The sequence below is a fragment of the Ursus americanus genome, chromosome 3 (genome assembly GCF_024610735.1).
Source record: "Ursus americanus isolate L20-20 chromosome 3, mUrsAme1.1.p, whole genome shotgun sequence".
Taxonomy (NCBI): Eukaryota; Metazoa; Chordata; class Mammalia; order Carnivora; family Ursidae; genus Ursus; species Ursus americanus.
This window is the reverse complement of record NC_142129.1, coordinates 32,331,353-32,352,828: the sequence shown is the minus strand read 5'-3', so window position 1 is coordinate 32,352,828 and position 21,476 is coordinate 32,331,353. Positions and strand designations below refer to the sequence as shown.

The 21,476-nt window shown below is 39.1% G+C and overlaps 1 protein-coding gene across 1 annotated transcript in view; it reads left to right on the top strand.

Moving 5' to 3' along the window:
- Positions 1-1,213, top strand: part of CAPZA2 (capping actin protein of muscle Z-line subunit alpha 2) — a 57,070-nt gene extending 55,857 nt beyond the window's left edge. Inside the window, exon 10 of the mRNA XM_045792791.2 lies at positions 828-1,213. Coding sequence (XP_045648747.1) covers positions 828-968 — 141 coding nt within the window. The 3' untranslated portion in view covers positions 969-1,213. The remainder of the gene's footprint in view (positions 1-827) is intronic.
- The last annotated feature ends 20,263 nt before the right edge of the window (positions 1,214-21,476 follow it).

Genomic DNA, 21,476 nt, shown 5'->3' with positions numbered 1-21,476 from the left:
ATATTTGCCTTAAATAATGAATTTAGCCTGAATTTTTTTCATTTGTTTCACTATAATAAAACATAGGGGTTTTTTTTGTTGTTTTTTCGTTTATTTGCTTGTTTTTAATTCAGTGGCAAACTTACGAAAATGTGACCAAAACTCAGTTTTAGCCAACTGTAATTTCTGAGTGTTAGTCACAACATGCCAAGATTTTAAATGGTTACTTTATTCTTGATTGGAAATTTTAATTTATGAAGTATTTCCCAAAGTATTTAGATTATGTGTAATCTGTTTAGGTCTTACTTCACTTATATTCTTATTTTTTACATGTTTTATCAGCTTCTAAACTATACTTTTGAACTTACATATTTAGTTTGTGGATTAGCCATATTAATGCTCCTTGGAAACAATAATTTATAAAATTGTTCTGAGTGAAATAGTAAAATAGATCCAAAATGAGAATATGCAAATATTAAATCTAATTTGCAATTTCATTTCATTAAATTTAATTATTCAAAATGATTATAGGCTTTTCCTTGTAGGGGCGCTTGGCTGGCTAAGTCGGTAGAGTACGTGACTCTTGAACTCACGACCATGAAATCCAGACTTGAGCCGAGATCAAGAGTCAAATGCTTAACTGACTGAGCCACCCAGGTGGCCCTCTTAGCTGCTTTTAAAGTTTTTAAAACCACATTGGGGTTTTTATTAGACTTTTTTTTTTTTTTTTTTTTTACTTTTTAGAAACTGAAATAGGCTGGTTAAATAAAGGTTTTTCTAAAACATCTGTGTGCTTTATAAATTGTTCTCTTCCTTTTATTCAAACTTTTAACTACTGTTTTTCATAGACCGCCATCAGCGAGAATTACCAGACAATGTCAGACACTACTTTCAAAGCCTTACGTCGACAATTGCCAGTTACACGCACCAAGATTGACTGGAACAAGATCCTTAGCTACAAGATTGGCAAAGAGATGCAGAATGCATAAGATGAACATTGCATGACCGGATCATTTTAATGTCTTTGCGTTAAAAAAAAAATCATTGCAAAAGTATTCAGAACTGTCAAGCTACCCAGTCAGATGGGCTGTTGCCATTTAAAATCACTGTAATTAATTAGTTTGGTTAGAGCACAAAGCTTAGCTAATCAACCATTATTTTTCATTTCTTTTGTTCAAAGAAGATTGAAAATCAGTTTAGTTTAAATGTCTTTTACTTTCTGTTATACCTTTCTTTCTTATAATTAAGAGGCGATGCCTCTAGTTTAATGTTAAAAGTTTTTGAAGTGTTTCAGAAATATTTTACTTATCGTAACCCTTAAATTGTTGTCTTTTGGTTTATGAAGTGGGTAACTTTTGATATTTGCCCAGTTCTTTTTAATGGGGTCAATAATGGACATTCTAGTTTAAGGTGGTTGATGGATTTAGCCATATATGCTGCTAAAGAAATTGTCTACCTTTTCCCCCTCACCTCTTCCATTTATGTAAGATTGAGATTAGAGGGAAAGCATTTTCTATATCAATTGTGTTTGAACCTTTCAAGAAGGTTATTTAGCTAGCTTAGTGTTTAACTAAACTTTTTTTAAACAAGGCCAAGGTCTAATGCTGTTTTGAGATTCTGAAATTAAATGAAAATACTTATTTCAGAAATGCATTAATGCTTTTTTCTTGTGACGCAAATTAGCTTAAACTCCATATGTCCCTGAGTTATTTTTATCATAAGCCACAAATGTATTATAACAAGGCAAATTGTAATATATATAATCCTGAACTCATGACCATGTCTCAGTTTATTTCTTTTCTTGAATTGAAAAGTACTGAAATTCAGTGTGACATTAAAATGAAAATTTTCCTATTTATTTGAGTAGAATATCACTTATCAGTGAGTCGTATACTATTTTAAAATACTTTCTTTGGATATTGTGATTCTTAACTGGCTGTAAATTAGAAAAGCTGGGAGTACATATGGTGTGCATTATAGTCTAAATTTTTCCATCTTCCTATGCATCATAAGCATGTTTGTAATATTTTAAAATATACATTTACTGATGCTACAGGAATTTCAAACCTGTGGTGAATGTTAGTATTTACTATAGAGAGTGGGGGTGGATTTATGGTTTCATTCAGTCGAGTATTGCTTATTATACTCCAGTGGAATCCTTTCCTCACATACTTTTGGAGATGTCTGGGCCTGGAAGTGTTTTTTTAAAAATACCACTTTTATTATGTACAATAAAATATTTCATTAGCTTGAACCGTATAGAATTTAAAAGTTTTCTCAGTGAAAGCATGTTATTTAATTTCTTTTTAAAAATCAGAGTTGGGCTTTGAAAACATTGAGAATTTAATATGAAATTTGATAGTTTGGGTTAAATCGTTTTCTCTAGTTTGGTTAAATCGTTTTCTCTAGTTTTGCCATATTGGGATTTCTGAAGAAAATGAATTCGCAATGTTAATTATCTCTTTCCTTTTTTAAAAGACATTTTCAAAAGTCTTGGGTGATTCTGAACTAAATACTAGGTGAATCCTTAATTGGCTGGCTCCATCGTATCAGTTGGACTATCATGGGTTTTTATCCCCTTAAGGTCAGTTACTTTGGCTGTTTTATGGCCTAGAATGCAATCTTGAAAATACATGCATTTGTCTTTAAGGTGATGACTTAAAGGTGAAGTATGGTGGAGGCAAGGGTAAAATTCGCGGTATAGTTAGGAGGCTGGTGCAGTAATCTAGTTGAGAACAAATGCAGGCTTGGTCTGAGGTGGTAGCTATAGGCTATGGAGGTAGTGAGTTCTGGATATGCAGTAAAGGTAAAATAAAAAAGATATGCCAAAATTTGGTTGTGGAATACGAGATAAAGAGAAATGTCAGAGACATTTTGGAGTTGAGAAATTGGGGGGAGGGCTGGTCAGGAGCTCACTGTTCTGTTTCAAGGGGAAATACCATGTAGAAGTTAGATACTGGAGACAGGAGCTAGAGGGGTCCTCTGGGCTGGAAAAGCAGGAGAGTGAATGGACCTGGGCGACAGGGTTTGGTAGCCAGATCAAATGAAGCCTAACTCAAAGTTAGTGACAATTCAGTGAGACTAGCGAGTATGGCTCTCTTAAGCATGTAGAGCTGCATGGGTGCAGGCATAGAGTAGATGAATTGAATTTAACCAAGGTTGTGGTTTTGCCAAGAGAGGCTGACTGACCAGGGGAAGAGGGGGCAAGCTTGTAATGATAGCCTGTGGAACTTAAGCTCGGTAAGGGGAGGAGGGGGATGAAGCCAGGAGGGGAGCAGAATAGTGAAAGTGTGGCACAATCGTTGGGTTATGGGTGTGGTTGGAGTTGGGGTACTGGAAGGGAATGATCTGGCAGTGTAGGAAATGGTGGTTAGGGTGATGTGTTTAAAACTGAGATTTTGAGGAGTTACACCTACTTGTAATGATAGTAGGATTGAAGAAGTGACTGGTGGAGGTAGGAGGGGAGAGGAGTTCAAGCAGCTGTGAAGCCTGGGGTCGCTGTGGAGTATTGAAATCAAGAATTACAGTGGAAGTAAGTATTCTGACATGAGTGCTGTTTTTCGAGACCACGCCTAGATACACATTTATAATACATTTGTATGAGTTAAGTAAATAACATGGTACAGATATTCATGAGGCTTTTCTTCATTTGGAATTTTGGAAATTAAAATGGAAACAGGAGGATTTAAAAAAAGGTATTCCGGAAGTTCCGGTTCATTAAAAATGTTCTTGAAAAGTGAAATTCTTAGGAAAGTAATTAAAGACAACTTTAGGTAATTCCATAGCATTCGGGTGGCACTTTCTGTGGTTAAAATCATTTTTTACTTAGTTATACCAAAAGCTTTGGAATGATGCAAGATCCTTTGAAAAGATCTTCCATGCTGTTAATCAGTTTGTGCCTTTGCCAGCTAATGGGTATGAAATATAAAGGCATATTTTGCCAGCAGTTAACACAGGTGTTTGGTAATGCATATATGTTGCGAAACATCCTAAGAAGAACGTGCATTTCTTTTCACTTCTCTAGGATAGATTATTTAAAAGCAGCATCACAATGTACTTGCTATTCCTAAGTTGTAGCGTTTTTGTCCTTGAAACTGAAAAATTTTTAAAGGCATGACTTTGTATACGCATCTTCACATTTGATACTCTGAGTATTATACAAAAGCTTTACTTAGGATTGGCCAGTGGTGCCAGCTATTGGAAAATATTCAAAATATTCCATTAAAATTAAAATAAGCAGTGAAACTTTTAAGGTCTAATAGGTATTAGAAATTAATGTCAGATCATTTAAGATTGATCACACTGTTCAGAGAACCATTCTAGGCATTGTAGAGTCCGGAAAATATAAAAGTATTTCTTGAAGGAATCTATAAAGTAGTCATGGGTCTATAGAAGGGTACTCTAAACTTTTTTATATCCCAAAATATATAGAAAGCGATGCCATTTGAAGGCATTCTGGGAGAAATGGATTAGAATGCTTGCCAACTGCTCTAAGGCTTGAGGGGACTCTTGGTACATCGTGAGCATATTTAGGAAGGTGTGCTATGGGGAACACAGTATTTACAAGACAAACTTCAATCCTAACTTACCTAAGGTAGCTTTTAAAGAAATGGGCAGCTAAGAAAGTTTTCCTGGAAAGGATGAGTGCAAACTCTACTTTAGCACAGGAATATTTTTTGTAAGTATGTATGTAGCAGGTAGGCAGGAAATCCTCTTGTATCTTAATGAAGCATCAAAATATAGCTAGTAGGTTTTTTGTAGAGCTCTCTGATATGTTGTGGGTCAGTTAGCATTATCCAGTTGAAAAAATGACATGATTCGTTAGACATATATAATAATAAACCCTAAAATGAAGTCAACAGGAAGGGTAAAATTAAAAATAAGTGTTCTTATAAAACTTGAGTATGGCTAATAAGATACTAGAACATTTTATCCCTACTTTTGGTATAATCTAAGAAAATTGTGGTAGTTAGTTTAATGTCAGTTTTAACATAGTGTTAAAAACTGTCAATTTCTAATTCTTGTGTAGTATGACTGTACCAGAGAACAAAGATTTTTTTCCTGCAAACTGGCTAGAGAATACACATATCGCAGATGTTAAATCAGCCACTCATTCTCATAACATCTTCACTCTGTGAAGTTAAAGCTCCGATTAATAGAAGATCGTTAAGGAAACAGAGTTGGTTGGTATGTCTTAGGAGATGATTTCTTGGGGAAATTTGTGAAATGCCCAGCTTTTAAACCAAATAAATATTGAAAGAGTAAATGGATACCCCCAGAAATTATGACTGAACAGTAAAAATCACTGTCTGTCTCTTTGGCTTCAAGTTTCGTGCTGCTAGCTTGCTAACTTAGCAGAATCTGAATGAACACTGATGCAGATCTTTTCCAGATTTCTACTTGAAAATAAGGGCTTGCCTCTTGTTTCCCAAAGGAATGCGAAAGAGATACCAAGGAGCCACAGATCTCTTAGGTAGAAGTTAGATGCCCAGGAAAATATACGAGATGCAGTGTTCCAGGATGCTGAAAGTATCTCAAATGTAGAAAAAGCTAAATTTAATTTTTAAAAAATTTTTTGAAAAGGAAAATTCTCGTATGTGCTCATTTCCCCCTTATTTTGGGACTTTACAAAGGAGAAACAAATGGCAGAGACTTGTATTGGGAAAACCTTAAGTCAGTCTAAATGAGCAACAGAGATTAATACAGATACTGTGGTTTGTTGACACTAGGGTAGCATACAGCTTTTAAAAACTCATGAGCTGGAGTTGCATAGAGCAACATAGTATAAATGTTGAGAGAAAAGAACAAGTTGCAGAAAGTAAGTACAGTTTTGAGTGTAAGTTAACTTCTGAAACTAATTTATATACAGTGTATGTATAAAACAATGAGTTTACAAAAACCAGCATAGTGTGTGGGGAAGACGGGGAATGGGATTGGGGAACAGTATAGAGGGATTCAACTGTAACTAAGAATTCGTTTTGTAAACTAGGTGATAGGTACGCAGGCATGTCTGGTATTTTATAACTGAAGTATACAATTTATGCCAATTTGGGACTCCGTATGAGAGAAGTATGTACAAAGGTGACTGAGGGGACGGAAGTAAAAATGGCAAACGGTCATAATCACAATGAATTGAATAGCAAGTTCACTCATACCGCTTTAAAAAGTCAGTAGACCCATGTTTGTTTTTTTTTTAAAGATTTTATTTATTTATTTGACAGAGATAGACAGCCAGCAAGAGAGGGAACACAAGCAGGGGGAGTGGGAGAGGAAGAAGCAGGCTCAAAGCGGAGGAGCCTGATGTGGGGCTCGATCCCATAACGCCGGGATCACGCCCTGAGCCGAAGGCAGACGCCTAACCGCTGTGCCACCCAGGCGCCCCGACCCATGTTGTTTTATAGTGAATTTTATCAGACTCTTCATATTAAGATCATTTCTGTGTTATAGATATCATTCTGAATGTCAGAAAGAGATGGAAGTACATTTAATGAGCCTGGCATATGTAACCTTAAATAAGAAAAGCACACACAAAAAACTATTGATGAACCCCCCCCCCATAAAGTTAAACTACAGTAATAACCAAAGCATATTGCATTATGACCAACTAGGATTTATAACTGGAATGCAATGATTATTTCTTGTTAACAAATCTAGTAATCCATTACATTAGCATATTAAAGGAAAGAAACAGTTCTCTCAGTAAAATATTTCATAAGATGTTACACTCAGTACTGATTTCAAAGACAGCATCTCAAACCAGTGGGGTAAAGATGAACATCTACTCTGTAAGTGGTGGTGTGACAAGAGGGTAGTCAGCTGGAAAAAATAAATTTGGATCCATACGTCACACCTCATACCAAGTTAAAATTGGATCAAAGATTTAATGGTATAAATTATAAAAGCTCTTAAATCATGCTAACGACTTCTAAATAATTTCAGAATAATAAGAGTATTAGATGTTTCTAAGACAAACCTTGCAGTCTATACAATGAAAATTAATATATTTGGCTTCATAAAAATGAAGATTCTCTGTATGGCTTTACTGTAAGCAAAGTTGAAAAACCATGCATAGGAGAAAACGTATTTGCCACTTAGTTGACAATTTTCCTAATGTCTAGTAAGTACCCACAATGTGATAATTGAGCCCGATAGATAGTTGAAAAGCAGATCCTATGAAGCTGGAGTCCCACGACAGAGAGCGTCTTACCAATCTTGCACTGCCTAATTGGACTTTAATTGAGAAATAAATTTGTACCTTATTTAAGCCACTGCTGTTTTGGGGTGTTTTTTAAAATTACTTATGCGTCTCATTCCATACACAATTTGGTACCAGAAGTGGGGTCTTACAGGTAACAAAACCTAAAATGTGGCATTGACTAAAGGCAACGTATATCACCGGGTTCTGCTGATGTTTGGGTACAGTGCAATGCGCAAACTCTGCACTCATGCATTTTTATCACCTCTGCCCAAAAGGCCAATGACATCTAATCCTTGTGACAATCAAGGATAACCCCCTAGAGGACAGGAATATTGCTCCATTGGCTGGGAGGATTCAGTAGGGCACAAATATTGCAAGCTAGAAAGCTAGTGATCTTGTTAGGCCATGACAAAACAAATTCTTGCCTCAAATACCTTGGAAAGTAGAATTACATGGCTTTATTTTTTTTAATGTATTGGAGAGGGGAGGGGCAAAGGGGGAAGGTGAGAGAAATTTTAAGCAGGCGCTATGCCCAGCACGGAGCCCGACTCAGGGCTCAATCTCCCAACTCTGAGATCATGACCTGAGCAGAAATCAAGAGTCGGACTCTTGGGATGCCTGGGTAGCTCAGTTGATAAAGCTTTGGCTCTGGTCATGATCCCAGGACTCTGGGATCGAGTCCTACGTTGGGCTCCTTGCTTGGCAGGGAGCCTGCTTTTCCCTCTGCCTGCTGTTCCCCCCTGGCTTGTGCTCTCTCTCTCTGACAAAATCTTAAAAAAAAAAAAAAGTCGGACTCTTAACTGAGCCACTCAGGCGCCCCAACATGGCTTTAATAATAAGAAAGATGACAGATTCAGAATGGTGACCTGTGCCCTCAGGCTAAAGATAATCTCCAAACTGAGATGGAAGGAAAGGGTTAAGAGCTGCACGTAGTCCCTCCTATGTCTGAGATGCTTGAGAGGAACCCAGTTGAGTTCTCGCGATGTCAGATCTTGCAAGGATTGTCTTGTGCTAATTATTGAAGTGTTCCCAAGCCCACTGAAACTGCCAGGATTGTTTTCTCTCGCTTGTAATGCTTAGACTGCAAGTTCAGAGTGATACCATCAGCAGAGATGAGAATAAGGGTGTTGCCTTCCCACCCAAGCCCATTGTTTCAGAAGGTTTATTAGTTTATTATTTCTGTGTATGGGATTTTAACAAAAGTAACCTCTAAAAACAATGCAAATTCATTATCTCAGTTTCCATGGGTCAGGAGTCCAGTCACATATTAGCTGGGTCCTCTGTTCAGGGTCTCCCCTGGCTGAAATCAAAGTGACGTCTTGGGCTGCAATCTCCCCTGAGACTTGGGGTTCTCTTCCAAGCTCATGTGGTTGGCAGAATTCAGTTCCTTGTGAATTGAATTTAGGAATGGAGTGATTATGTAATTTATTACCCAAACCAGAGTAATTTTGAGAGAGAAAGGGGAGCTTTAATGCTTGCATTGATAGCAGGTGTGAACAGGTACCATTCTAGATGAAGTGCTCTGTGTGGTCACCCTAATCAACTACGGTGAGCTTTGCCAGCTGCACAACCCCAGTTGTAACTGGGAAGGATAATGGAAAATGAAGAACCTTCCTGTGAAGAATGGACAAGGAGTTCTTCCCAAAGAGCAGAATCAGGGCTGCTCCATGGCTAACCAAAGAACTCACATTATAGCCTGAGTAGGGAGACCCTGAAGTTAACTACAGAGTGGTATTTGATAAGCAATGATGATATGTAATTTCCACTTCGTTATGTTTTCGAATTGTGATTATTTGGTCCCTACAACTCCATTTTGTAGTGGGTGTGTTGGAGTGGGTAACATCTTATAATTTATGGTTTCAGGACAATGAGGAGACACATTTGTTCCTGAGGAGGAAAACTGCATCCTCAGATGTTTTGTACTTTGAGCTGACTGCAGTAAGAGGATAGGTATTTGGGGTTCTCTCCTTAGGGAGGGGTGCGATGATGCTATGGGTGCTGAGAAGGGTGCGTTCACACATGTCAAAGGGACATGCTGGCAGAATTGCTAGTTGCCCCCAGTCTCCCTTTTTAGCTGTTCATCTCTTGCAGAATAAAGACTCATTTCCCAGCTTCCCTTAGAGCCATGTAACTAAATTCTGGCTAATTAAGCAAGTCTCGCAGGGTAACTTCTGGGAACTTCCCCAGGGGTTCAAACTGTTGTGCATCCTTCTTGTTTTTCCCTTCCTGCTGCCAGAAACTTGGACGCCACCATCTTGTGCCGTCAGGTTCTGGCACGTGCGATACATGAACCCTCACACGTGGGAGCGCCATACCAGCTTGGACAATCTACCTGGATTTTTATCCAAGAAATAAACCTCTATCTTGTTTAAGCCACTGCTATTTTGTTTCTCGTCACCTGCAACATCTAATCCTAAAAAATGGAGCTCTACCTCCTAGCCCATCTGATGTTAACAACAACGATAATAATATAATTCCAGATGGGCTAAAAATTTAGCCAAACCAAACAGTGGGCTAAATGTTTTGGAATTAATAATATTGATGTTTTGGAACTAATAATCTTAAATTAGAGGAAGGCTTTCTAAAACAAAACAAAGCAAAACAAAAAAACAAAACAGACAAAACTGAGACGTCATAGAGGAAAAGACTGACTGATTTTCCTTTGAAAACATGTAACGTTTTTGGCCACCATTAGCAGCGGTTACAACTGTTTTTCTCTCCGTCTGCCCTTTATCTTTTAATTCCATACAGCGTCTTTTGTGGTCTGAAATGCTATCACTGTGTGTCTCACTGAACATTTCAAGATTCTGTTTGAAAGGGAAAGCAGTTTGTACTTCTGAGCATATGGTTTGAGTGGGATGTTTGAAATTTTCACCAGCGGAGTGCTTTAAGTGGCAGCTCCAGAAAGAAACCAGCAGGTGTCACTGTTCTCATTTTGGGCCGATGGTAGTTCCAGAAGATGCAAAAAGACAGAAAAGAGGCCACCTTGTGCTGCTGTTTCTGAGCACCTGGACTTGTCCTCAGTTGGCTGTTACTCAGCGGAAGGACAGTGCTGGTTCTGGGGAAGAAACTTTTCAGTTAGCATTTGAGGAAAGGGCCCTTATGATGTGGAAATGTTTAGCAATAAATTAGGGTATTGCCCACTAATGCTTCTAGAACACTGAATATTTCAATCCAAGAGTTTTTGGAAGTCAAAGACTCATTTGCAAATCTCAAGAAAGCTATGAACCTTCTCAGAAAGACGCATGTGTATCTGCACATCTCTTTTTCTCTCTCAACACACACATACTTCTTATAATTTAAGGGAGTCCGTGGCTTTTATAATCTAGTGTTCCCCAATCTGAGTAATGTTCTGACGTATTTTATAGGAAAAAACAGAACCCCGCTGTTGGGGTTAAATTATTTTTTTGAAATCATAACTCATTTATTTAACAAGCCTCTCTCTAATTCTTCCCAGTGCCAGACACTGTTGTAGGTACTTGGCAAAGCAGCGGCGAATTAGACGGTCAAAGTCCTTACTCACTAGGGGAGAGAGGGGCACTAAGCAAGTAGACAAGAAAATGCCAGATAGTATAAGTGTATAAAGAAGACAAATGGGGGAAGCCTTTCTGAAGAGATGGCATGTAAATGAAGATGAGAAAGGAGAGGTCAAAATACTCAGGTGCGAGTCTTCCTGGCAAGGGGACAGCTCCTGCAAAGGCCCCTGGATGGGAATGAGCTTGGCTGGTTTGGTGGAGCCAGTGGCATTCTCCTCAGTTCTTCCCTTTCTCTCATCCTCACTTCCAGTCGACAGCAAGCCTTGTCAGTGTTACTTATAAAATTTATATCTGAGTAAGTCCATTCTGTTCCCAGCATTACTGCCCTAACACAAGCCACCTAGACCGTGGAAACCATCTAACTGGTTTTCTGCTTCTACTCTTATATCTCTCCCGTCCATTTCCTATGGAGCCTTGGCAGAATGATCTTCTTACAGTGCCTACCTTGTCATTTCCCCTCCTTGCTTGAAGGTCTTCAACACCTCTTGTTCTCAAGACCGCCACCTGCCTCCCCGGTCTCACATTGTCCCACTCTCTTCTTCCCTCCTTGGCCCCTCTCAAGTGGCCTCCTTCTTGTTCCTGGAATGCATGAAGTGCTCTCTATTTCGGGCCATTCTGCATGCAGTTCCCTCTCCCCGGAGCTCCCCTCACCCCCACTTCCCCTGTTTCACCTTGTACGTGGCTTGCATGTTCCATTCTTTGGGTCTCAGATCAAATATCTCCACCTCGGAGAGGTCTTTCCCAAAGGACCTAGCTAAAGTAGTCTTGCCCATCCCCCACCAAGCTATTTCCCAGCCAAGGAGCTTGTTCCATTCATATCACTAGGACAATCTCTCACCAACTCGTTATTTCCACAGCGGGATGATGCTTGAAGTATTGGTTGCTTTGTTTCTTCATGTTCCTTCACCCCTCCTTCCCCAAATCTTCTTCAGACCAGAAGACACGAAGCTACAACTGCCTAAGGGGAAAGAGAGAGGAAACTAGGAACAAGAGTTTATAAAGTCTTGAATTTTCCATTCAAAGCCTGGATCTGAGAGTTATAAGACAACAATAAATGTATTGAAAGAATATTGGCTGAACCAGATTTTCTTTCTACTGTTGATGCTACATAAGATCTGTAAACTCTGTGTGTGTGTGTGTGTGTGTGTGTGTGTGTGTGTGTGTGTAAGGGGAATCTTGTTGAGGGCACAGTGGTAGAGGTAGAGAGAACTGTACATAAAACAAGAGTCAGATGCTATGTGGAGGGTCCTGCTCCCCACCCTCTACTCTTGTACAGTCAGTCATGCTGTCAACTGCAACTCACCTAACAGTGGCTTGAAACAGGGCTCCACAAACTGGTCCGTGGGCCAGATCCACACTGTCACCTGTTGTTGTGCAGTTTTTACATTATTAAATGGTTGGGGAAAATCAAAAGATAATAACACATTTATCAAATACTTTAAAGTATGCCATGCAGTAAATGCTCTAAAAAACTCATTTAGTTAAAACAACCCTATGAAGTAGGTATTATGACTCATAAATGAGGAAACTGAAGCTTCCATATGGTTTAAGTAAATAGTCAAAGATCATACAGCTCAGTATAATTCCTCTGGAATTCAAATCCAGGGAGTTTTAACCCAGAACCTATGCTTTTAACTTGCTTTTCCATAAGAAAAGATTCAACACAACAAGGATAGTGTAAAAGTGACAAAAGGGAAATGTAGACAACACATTCTGGTGAGCTCCAGGGAAGGAAGATCATTGTTTCAGAGAAGCAAGGGACGGCTTTGTATGTCAGAGAGATTATGTGTCTATCACGATGATAGTGAAGAGTAACTTTAACCTTAATAAGGTAAATGTTATCTGCTTTCCCCCAAAAGAATTCCAAATACAAAATACAAAATATTTTGTATTTTGTCAGTAAAAAAAATTGTGGAAATTTATTTTCTTTCTTCATACATAAGTACTTGTAAAATACCTTCTAGTTTATGTCTTTGCCTACAAAGCCTATAATATTTACCATCTGTTTTTTTTACAAAAAAAGTTTGAGGAACCCCGGTTTATACCATAAAGACATTTATTATTATTTAAGAAGTCCAGATGTAGGTGATTTCAGGGTTAGTTCAGAAGCTCAACGATGTCATCAAGGACTTAATCTTTCTCTTTTCTCATTTTTTTCCTCCACTATTTGTAGCATGTTACATGTTTGTTGTTTCTTTGTTTGTTTGATCTTCTCATGGTCACAAAATGGCTGCTTCAGCTCCAACCCTTGCAGCTGGTAAGGAGAAAAGACATTTAGAGATCAGAGACATCTCAGCAGGTGTGGAGTAGATGCTGACATTTTGTGACCACACTTTTTATGTGAGACAAAGAAACCCCCTGTTTGGTTAAACCACGATTATTTAAATTTTCTGTTATATCAGAGGGATGATCTTAATGAAGACAAACCTGAGTCCCCAGCTCCTAAAATAGGGCCACTGTAGAAGGTTCTCAATAATCATTTGCAGAATGAGTGAGTGAAACGCACGTGCAGCCCTAACTCTTGTGGCAATAGATGGTCTGAAGACAGTAATTAGTGCAGAACCACAGAACAGCATGACTCTAGAGGCCCATTCACTTTACAGTCTTTGTGAACAGCTCTCCTGGAATATGAATCAGCACAGTGTAGACACTGCCCCAGGACATTATTCAGATCATCCCAACTGCATGGACATCAGTTTTCATGATTTTCATGTAAGTGAAAAAACATAATTCAAAATTTCTTGCAAAAGTTATTCAAAAACTTGTTGATCTGCGGGGCGCCTGGGTGGCACAGTGGTTAAGCGTCTGCCTTCGGCTCGGGGCGTGATCCCAGCGATCTGGGATCGAGCCCCACATCAGGCTCTTCTGCTATGAGCCTGCTTCTTCCTCTCCCACTCCCCCTGCTTGTGTTCCCTCTCTCGCTGGCTGTCTCTATCTCTATCGAATAAATAAATAAAATCTTAAAAAGAAAAAAAAAACTTGTTGATCTCCAAGAATATCCTACTCTGGGGATGATGTCCAGAAGAGCAATGTGGCCCTGAGAGTTTCAGTCACAAAGAGGTGGCCACATAACCCTTGAAAGGTAGGTGTCTGCTTTAGCACATTTTATGGGTAGCAAATGGGTTTTATTTGCTAATAACTAGTTATATAACTTCAAGAGACAGGGAAAAAAAGCCAACATTCCCAGGGACCATAAAATTAAAAAACTTTTTGAAGTATCAGTAAGAAAACTGAATTTGGAATCAAAATACTGATATTCGAATCCCAGTTCCTAGACTTACTAAATGTATGACTTTGAGCAAGCCTCTTAACCTCCGTGAGCCTTTATTTTCTAATTCATAAAATATTAATGCTGTTGGTTTAGAAAGAGCTCAAAATCTTCACAACTCTCTTCATACCTAAGGAAAAGAATCACAAGGAACCCAGTGGGAATACCATTCTAGGGGACATAGTTTTTAGGGCCAACTTGATTATTTGGCAGCTGTTTTTCTGGAGTGTTATGTTGACAAGGATTCTGAGATGGAATCCAGATTCAGTAGGAAGAAGTACTGTGATCAATTAACAATGTCTGCCCATAGAACATTAGAGAGTAGCTATGCATATAGCCAGGTATTTGCTACCCCAAGTGGGGTAGCAGCGGGAATCCATAGGAAGCTCTTAATTAGATAAGTGGCATAAATCTGGGCACAGTATGAGATGGGATGGGATGGAATGGAATGGGACAGAATGGAGAGCAAAAAAGAGAACCATAGACTGGCTAACTGGACCACTAGAGAATCCACCTTTTCACACAGGCCTCTTAAGCCCTTACAATAATCTGCCTTCTCTTATAGTTGTCTGTGCGTATTATCTTTTCATTTTAGACTGTATATGGCTTGTTCTGGAGCATTGGATAGAGTTGATAATGTTTGTTGGATGAATGAGTGAATGAATAAATAAATGAATGAGTGAGTGAAAAAATATACAGCTTTCCTGCTTCTTCTCTGTATGACCTTGAGCAGGTCCTTACTGTAACTACATCAACTGTAATTTGTTCTGATTCTCAACAGTTTACAGAGAGCATTCACCTCCATTAGCTCATAGAGGAAAAAAAATGCCTACATGTGCTCTGTCTTTACTAAATGTTCAGCAGCTTCCAAGTTAGAAGCCAGCATAGTTAGGACAGGATGGAACTACGCTCTTCTTTCAGCCATAGGGTACCTACCAATTAGCACAACCTATTTTTTCACTCATAAAGCCCTATTCGTTGACAGTATAACATTAAACTAGTTTTGAATTCTAAACTTGGCCAACAAGTCTACAGTTTATTTGTATTAGGTACTCTTTAAAAGCAACTCTTTCCACCCCCTCAGGGCACTTATGAACGTATACAAGAAGCAGGCTGGTATACAAGTCATTCCGCGAATTAAACCATTTACCTTATGGAGTTAAGTAAAGGAAATGTGGGGATTTTCTTTAGAAATGATTTAGGTGTGTGGGAAGATTCTGTATCATGATTATTATTTATTGTCTCCCTTTGCTTTCGCCCTTTTGCAGCCCCCCTGTCCTAACATGTGAGCTCCATGAAGCCTGAGGTCTTAGTTTTGTCCACCAATGTATCCCAGGCTCCTAGAATGTTGACCAGCCCTCAACAAACCCTTCGTAATGAATGAAGGAACGGGAAACAGGCAGTTAAATCGCATGGTGTAGAGCCAGCAATCCTTTACAGATTCTTATACTTTAAACAACAATAAGAGTAGATCATTTCATCCATAAAACAGAACACTCTCTCTTGTAAGTTAGGAAATATATAAAATTATTCCTGGAAACATTTTCACGGAACTATCCATCCTATAAGGCTCACTTACTTTCACCTATACTTATCCCTTTCCTGAATTGCCTCTTATCATTTCTCTTCCTTCTACCATTTTTTTCCCATTTGCCCTTCCTGCAAGTGCAAATTCTCCCCAGACCTTAAGGCCTGACCCAAGAGCTATCCCTTCCAAAAAAGCCTTCTGCAAACAAATTTCTCTTTTTTTGGAATCCTTATAATGCCTGATTTGTACATCTCTTAAAAGACTCACTCTATTATAAACCTTATTATAGTTGTTTTAGGGATATTTATTTATTTATTTACTTACTTACTTTTTAATCACCTTGATGGTCACCATGAGGTGCCCTGGTGCTGTCCTCACCCCTGCAGCGCCTCCAGACCCACGCTCAGCCCAGGAGAGTGGCCATACGGCACTCAATGCTGCTATGGGTTGGGCCTGGCTTTTCAGACCCAGACAACGAGGATGAACCCACTGTGGAGGTCAAGGAGGTTGAGGAGGTCGAGGTGTCATTGGAGGCAATGTTCTAGGAGCCATGGCATAGGCAAATGCAGACACAGCTATTGGCCCCCCTCCCCAGTCATGAGCTGGGGACATTTTAATAGACTGTAAATCTATTCACCCTCACCCTTGAAACAATAAAATGGACAGAACATATGGAACAACAATTTTTAAGACATGGGCCATGAGGCAGTGAAGGATAGTGATTCCTAAGGGTTGAGAAACAAAGAAAATGAACTCTACAATTGTCCCCACCCATTGTCTTCAGAGAGTTTTCAGACTACAGTACCTGGAGGGGACACTGAGGCAGAGCCTGGCAGACACCCTGAACTGACGAGGCATTGCTGAGAATCTGGGGAGAAAAGACAGCTAGAATTCACAGGAAAGAGTGCTGGGAAGGAGAGAGCTGGATGGAGAGAATCCTGGAGATCCGTGGAGGTGCCTTCAGCAATATTCAGCAGAAGACTGAGCAGTGCAGGTGTAAGGGGATACTCAGCGCTGCAGAGCTGACCACCCTCAGCCAAGGATTAGAGAAAAGAGTACCCAGTGCTGACATGGGGGCTGGAATATTGCCTGTTCCCCTCAGCCAACCTGGAAGACCTCATAACTCACAGAGCATTGGGTAGATTGCTCAGAAGAGCCTCTCCCCAGTAGCAGGAAATAATTAGCCCTCAACAAAGCACAGCTCTGATCCCTTTCAACAATCTTAGAAGCAAGACCCAAGAGGATCCAACTGTTCTCAAGTAGCTTAACTGTATCCAAGAACAAAGCACAAGAATACAAAAATATCCAGCACCAAACAAGGTAAAATTCACAGTGTCTAACATCTAATAAAAAGTTACCAGGCATGCAGAGAAACAGAAAAATGTGACCTGTAATGAGGCTTAAAATCAATCAATAAAGGCAGACCTGAAACTGATCCATATGTTAGGAAAGCAAACAAGGACTTTATTTTTTTTTCATTTTTTCTTTTATTTTTTTATTATGATATGTTAGTCACCATAACACAATTGTTGTAACTCCATATGCTGAAAAGATGAATTAAGGTCATAGAAGATTTGATAAAGAGCCAAATTAAACTTCTAGAAATGAAAATTATGTTTAAAGTGAAAAACACACTGGATAGGATCAGTGATTTTGAAGATAAAGCAATAGAAAATATCCAAAATGGAACTCAAGTGAAAAATAATTTAACAATGCCTTCTCAGTGGGCTATGGGATAAAACTTCAAATGGCCGAAGGAGGGAGGAGAGAGAGGGAAACAGAAATAACATTTCAGGAAATAATGGCCAGATATTTTCCAAATATGATGAAATTTGATGAAAACTGTGAACCATTAGTTCCAAGGATCTTGATGAACCCCAAGCCCCAAAAACATGAAGAAAATCATATCAAGACACATCATAACCAAACTGCTCAAAAGCAGAGATAAAGAGAAAATCTTAAAAGCATCCAAAGGAGGGAAGAAACAATGTTAAGTGTTGGTGTTTAATGCTAACCTTAAACAATGTTAGCCAAAGATAAGGATGACATCAGACTTCTCGTTGGAAACAATGTGAGAAGTCAGTGGAGAAACATCTGTAAAATACTGAAAGAAAAATCTTTCAAACTGTAATTGATATCCAGTATAAACATCTTTCAAAAATGAGGATGAAATAAGACATAAAAAGCTAAAGGAATTCATTACCAGCCAGCCTGCACCACAAGAAATGTCAAAGGACTTTTTTCAGGCAAACGGAAAATGACACCAGTTGAAAATATAGACCTACACGAAGGAACGAGGAGCACTGCAAATAGTAGCTACATGGATCAATGTTTTCTGTTTTATTATTCCAATCTCTTTAAATATTTATTTATTTAAGTAATCTCTGCACCCATCGTGGGGCTTGAACTTATGACCTAGAGATCAAGAGTCGCTCGCTCTTCCAACTGAGCCAGCCAGCGCCCCTTCATTATTTATATGTCTTTAAAAGATAATTGACTATGTAAACAAAAATAATAACAATGTAGGACGGGCGGGTAATTATAACAGATCTATAATATATATAAATTAAAATATACAACATCAATAGCATGAAGACTGAGAGGAGAAAAATGTAAGTACACTATTCTAAGATTCTTATACTTTTATAAGTATATTTATAAGCTATATTTATACCTGTGTTATCTTTCCTATTAGACTTAGAGTATAATCCCTTTATGCTAGTATCCTAATTATCCCTCTTTTAAGATTATGTGATGTATACTGGTCTACTATACAGTGAATTGGCCTTTGCAGACAAGATCCCTTATTTCTTGTTTGTCTTCCAGGCAAGTGATTGGAGGGGAGGAGGAGCTGGCTCGCTAGAGAGGGCGGCTTCGCATGGAGGAGAGGAATGGCTGGGAGGCTGTTTTCCAGCAAGCATGTGCTTGGAGCCAGCGGACACCGCTATCTGCTTATCTGGGTCTGCTATTGAGCCTTAGCCTAAATTGCATTACTGATGGCCTTGGCAAAATCACAATCCGAAACTGAAAATACGAAAAACAGCAGGAAGAAACCATTAAAGAAAGACATTAGTCAATTAATAATGGCCAGTTTAACCAGCTCCTCAGGAAGGAAGAGGAAAGGAACACTTCCCACTGCGGGAAGCTTTATACAGGGAAACTCACTTAATCCTGTGAATGATGCATTAGTCAGCCTCCACAGATGAAGAAATGGAGATTCGGAAAAGTAAAGGATGGAGCCCAAGATCACGCAGTGGGTAACCTCAGAGTTCTGCTTAAACAATCCCTGGCTCGTTCAGATAAAAAAAGATGAAAGGCAGCATTTTAAAGTGACATATTCCCAATTTTATTAGAAGTCTACCATGTGTAATTACTTCAGATGTGTTTTACTTTTTCATCTATAAAGAAAAAATGAAAATATTTATAAGATGTTTAAAAACTCTCAGCTTGTAGACACATACAGATGCACACATATTTCTTAGCAGCTTAAGTAAATAACATCACAAAGAAAGTTACCATATTCAAGAAAAGAAAAGAAAAGCAGTTTCTGAAGTCTTAAGTTCCCTCAGTTATACTTAGAAAGAAAACTCAAAGATGTCAGGATTAATAGAATCGTAGTGCACCGTAATTCTCTATTAATTTGAAATGCACTCTCTACGGATGCTGAAGATTTGAAGACCTTTTCAAAAAACCAAAGTGAAAAATCTAAATTACTTTTTGGTTATAATAACCTAATTTCTTAAGTAGCCATAGGATAAACCAAGGATAACAGCTCTTTATTATAAACAGATCCCACATTTTGAGACTGTTGTTCGTGATTCAAAAAGAGAGAACAGAAGTCTGCAAGGTGAGTGGGATTTATTGCTCATGAAGTGGAGGTTGGATGGTGTAGTGGGTTGAATGGTGGCCCCCCAACAGATGTCCTCATTAAATCCCTGGAACCTGTGAAGATTCATTTGTTTGGAAATCGGTCTTTGCAGATGTAATTAAGTTAAGGATCTTGAAATGAGGAGATCATCCTGGATTATCTGAGCAGGCCCTAAATCCAATGACAAGTATCCTTATAAGAAAAAGGCAGAAGGGGGATTTGAGAGACCAGTGAGGAGGGGACCCAGCAGAGAAGGCAGAGACTAGAGCCACGCTGCCACAAGGCCTGGAAGCTGGAAGAGGCAAGGAACATTCTCCCCTAGAGCCTTCCGAGGAGCACAGCCCTACTGATACCTTGATTTCAGATTTCTGGCTTCCAGAACTCTGAGAGAATAAATGTGTTATTGTAATCGACCAAGTGTGTGGTCATTCGTTACGGCAGCCCTAGAGAATTAATACAAATAGGGTGCAGTTTAACCAGAAAAACTTGTTTCGGTGAAGGGTTGTTCCTCAGAGTGAATTTTTGCTGACTCTTTCTTAGCCAAAGAACGGATGAAGACTCTTGACAGTGAAATGTAATTTCTAAGGAGAGTATGTGTCATTTTGATGATACAGAGTTAATTGTTGCCTGCGGTGTAGAATGATTTAAATTTGCAAATTCTGGAATTGTTCTAATAGATTGATAGATGATGGCTGTTGTTCCCTGAGGATTAAATTATTTTCTATTATGGTTTAGGAGAAACTTAGGATGGAAACTTTCTTCTTATCAAGTGCACAGATGTCCCCAGTTTTTCCCCAAAATGGCTATTACAAAGTTCTGAGTAAATGAATGGAAAAGGCAGTTGAAGTTACAATGAGAATTCGGCAACGATCTAGTTGACCAGAAGCCCTGCAGTGCTGCAGGGCCGAGTTCGCTCGGTCACAGGTCAAACTCACGAGGCATGTTGCACGATCATTTGCAGCTACACTATAACTTAAAGTTGTGGTTTTCAGGATGTTATACAGTCAGGAAGAGTGGTGTTTTCAAGAATTACTTTTTTTTAAAAGATTTTATTTATTTACTCGACAGAGATAGAGACAGCCTGTGAGAGAGGGAACACAAGCAGGGGGAGTGGGAGAGAAAGAAGCAGGCTCCCAGCAGAAGAGCCTGATGTGGGGCTCGATCCCAGTACGCCAGGATCATGCCCTGAGCCGAAGGCAGACGCTTAACCGCTGTGCCACCCAGGCGCCCCTCAAGAATTACTTTTGAAGAACAACCAGGCAACTTGAAAATGTTCTTGACTTTGACCACCGAATCCACTTCTATCCATATCTATCCCAATAAAATAACCCTAAATTGAAAAATAAAAAGTTATAAATTAAATGATCTTCTCATGGGATTACTTAAAAGAACAAAATATTAGTAAGTGTAATCATGGAATGGTTTAAAAATTCTGTTGTTTCTGGATGATTCAGTCAGTTAAGCATCTGACTCTTGATTTCAGCTCCAGTTGTGGTCTCAGGGTTGTGAAATCGAGCCCTGCATTGGGCTCCACGCTCAGCAGGGAATCTACTTGAGATTCTCTCTCTCCCTCACCTTCTGTCCCTTCCCTACCCTCTCTCTCTAAAGTAAATACATAAATAAAATTTGCAGGGCTCAATCCTAGGACCGTGGGGTCATGACCTGAGCTGAAGGCAGGAGCTTCACCAACTGAGCCACCCAGGCACCCCAAACCATTGATCTTTAAAGTGGGATGCAGGCAGTCCAGAAATACATAGATACTTTATTAGGTTTTAGGCAAGAAATGGTAAAACTTTTTTATTCGAGTCACCTTTGAAATGCCTGTATATTTGTTTTTGTTGTGTGCATACTATATTGATAATGTGGAACATACTAACTTATAAATAAATAGACAAGCATACTTTGGGAGTGAGTCCAAGTTTTTTTTTTGTGTGTGTGTGTGTGTGTGTGTGTGTGTTTACTGCCAATGGAAGTATGGAGATCATGTCTCTAAGTCTATATACTCATTTACCAAATTCCAGATTGCTTCTACTACCTCATGATTCAAATACCTCCACGGCTGGTTAGTGTCTGAATTTGCAGTTTCATTTGCCTACCTG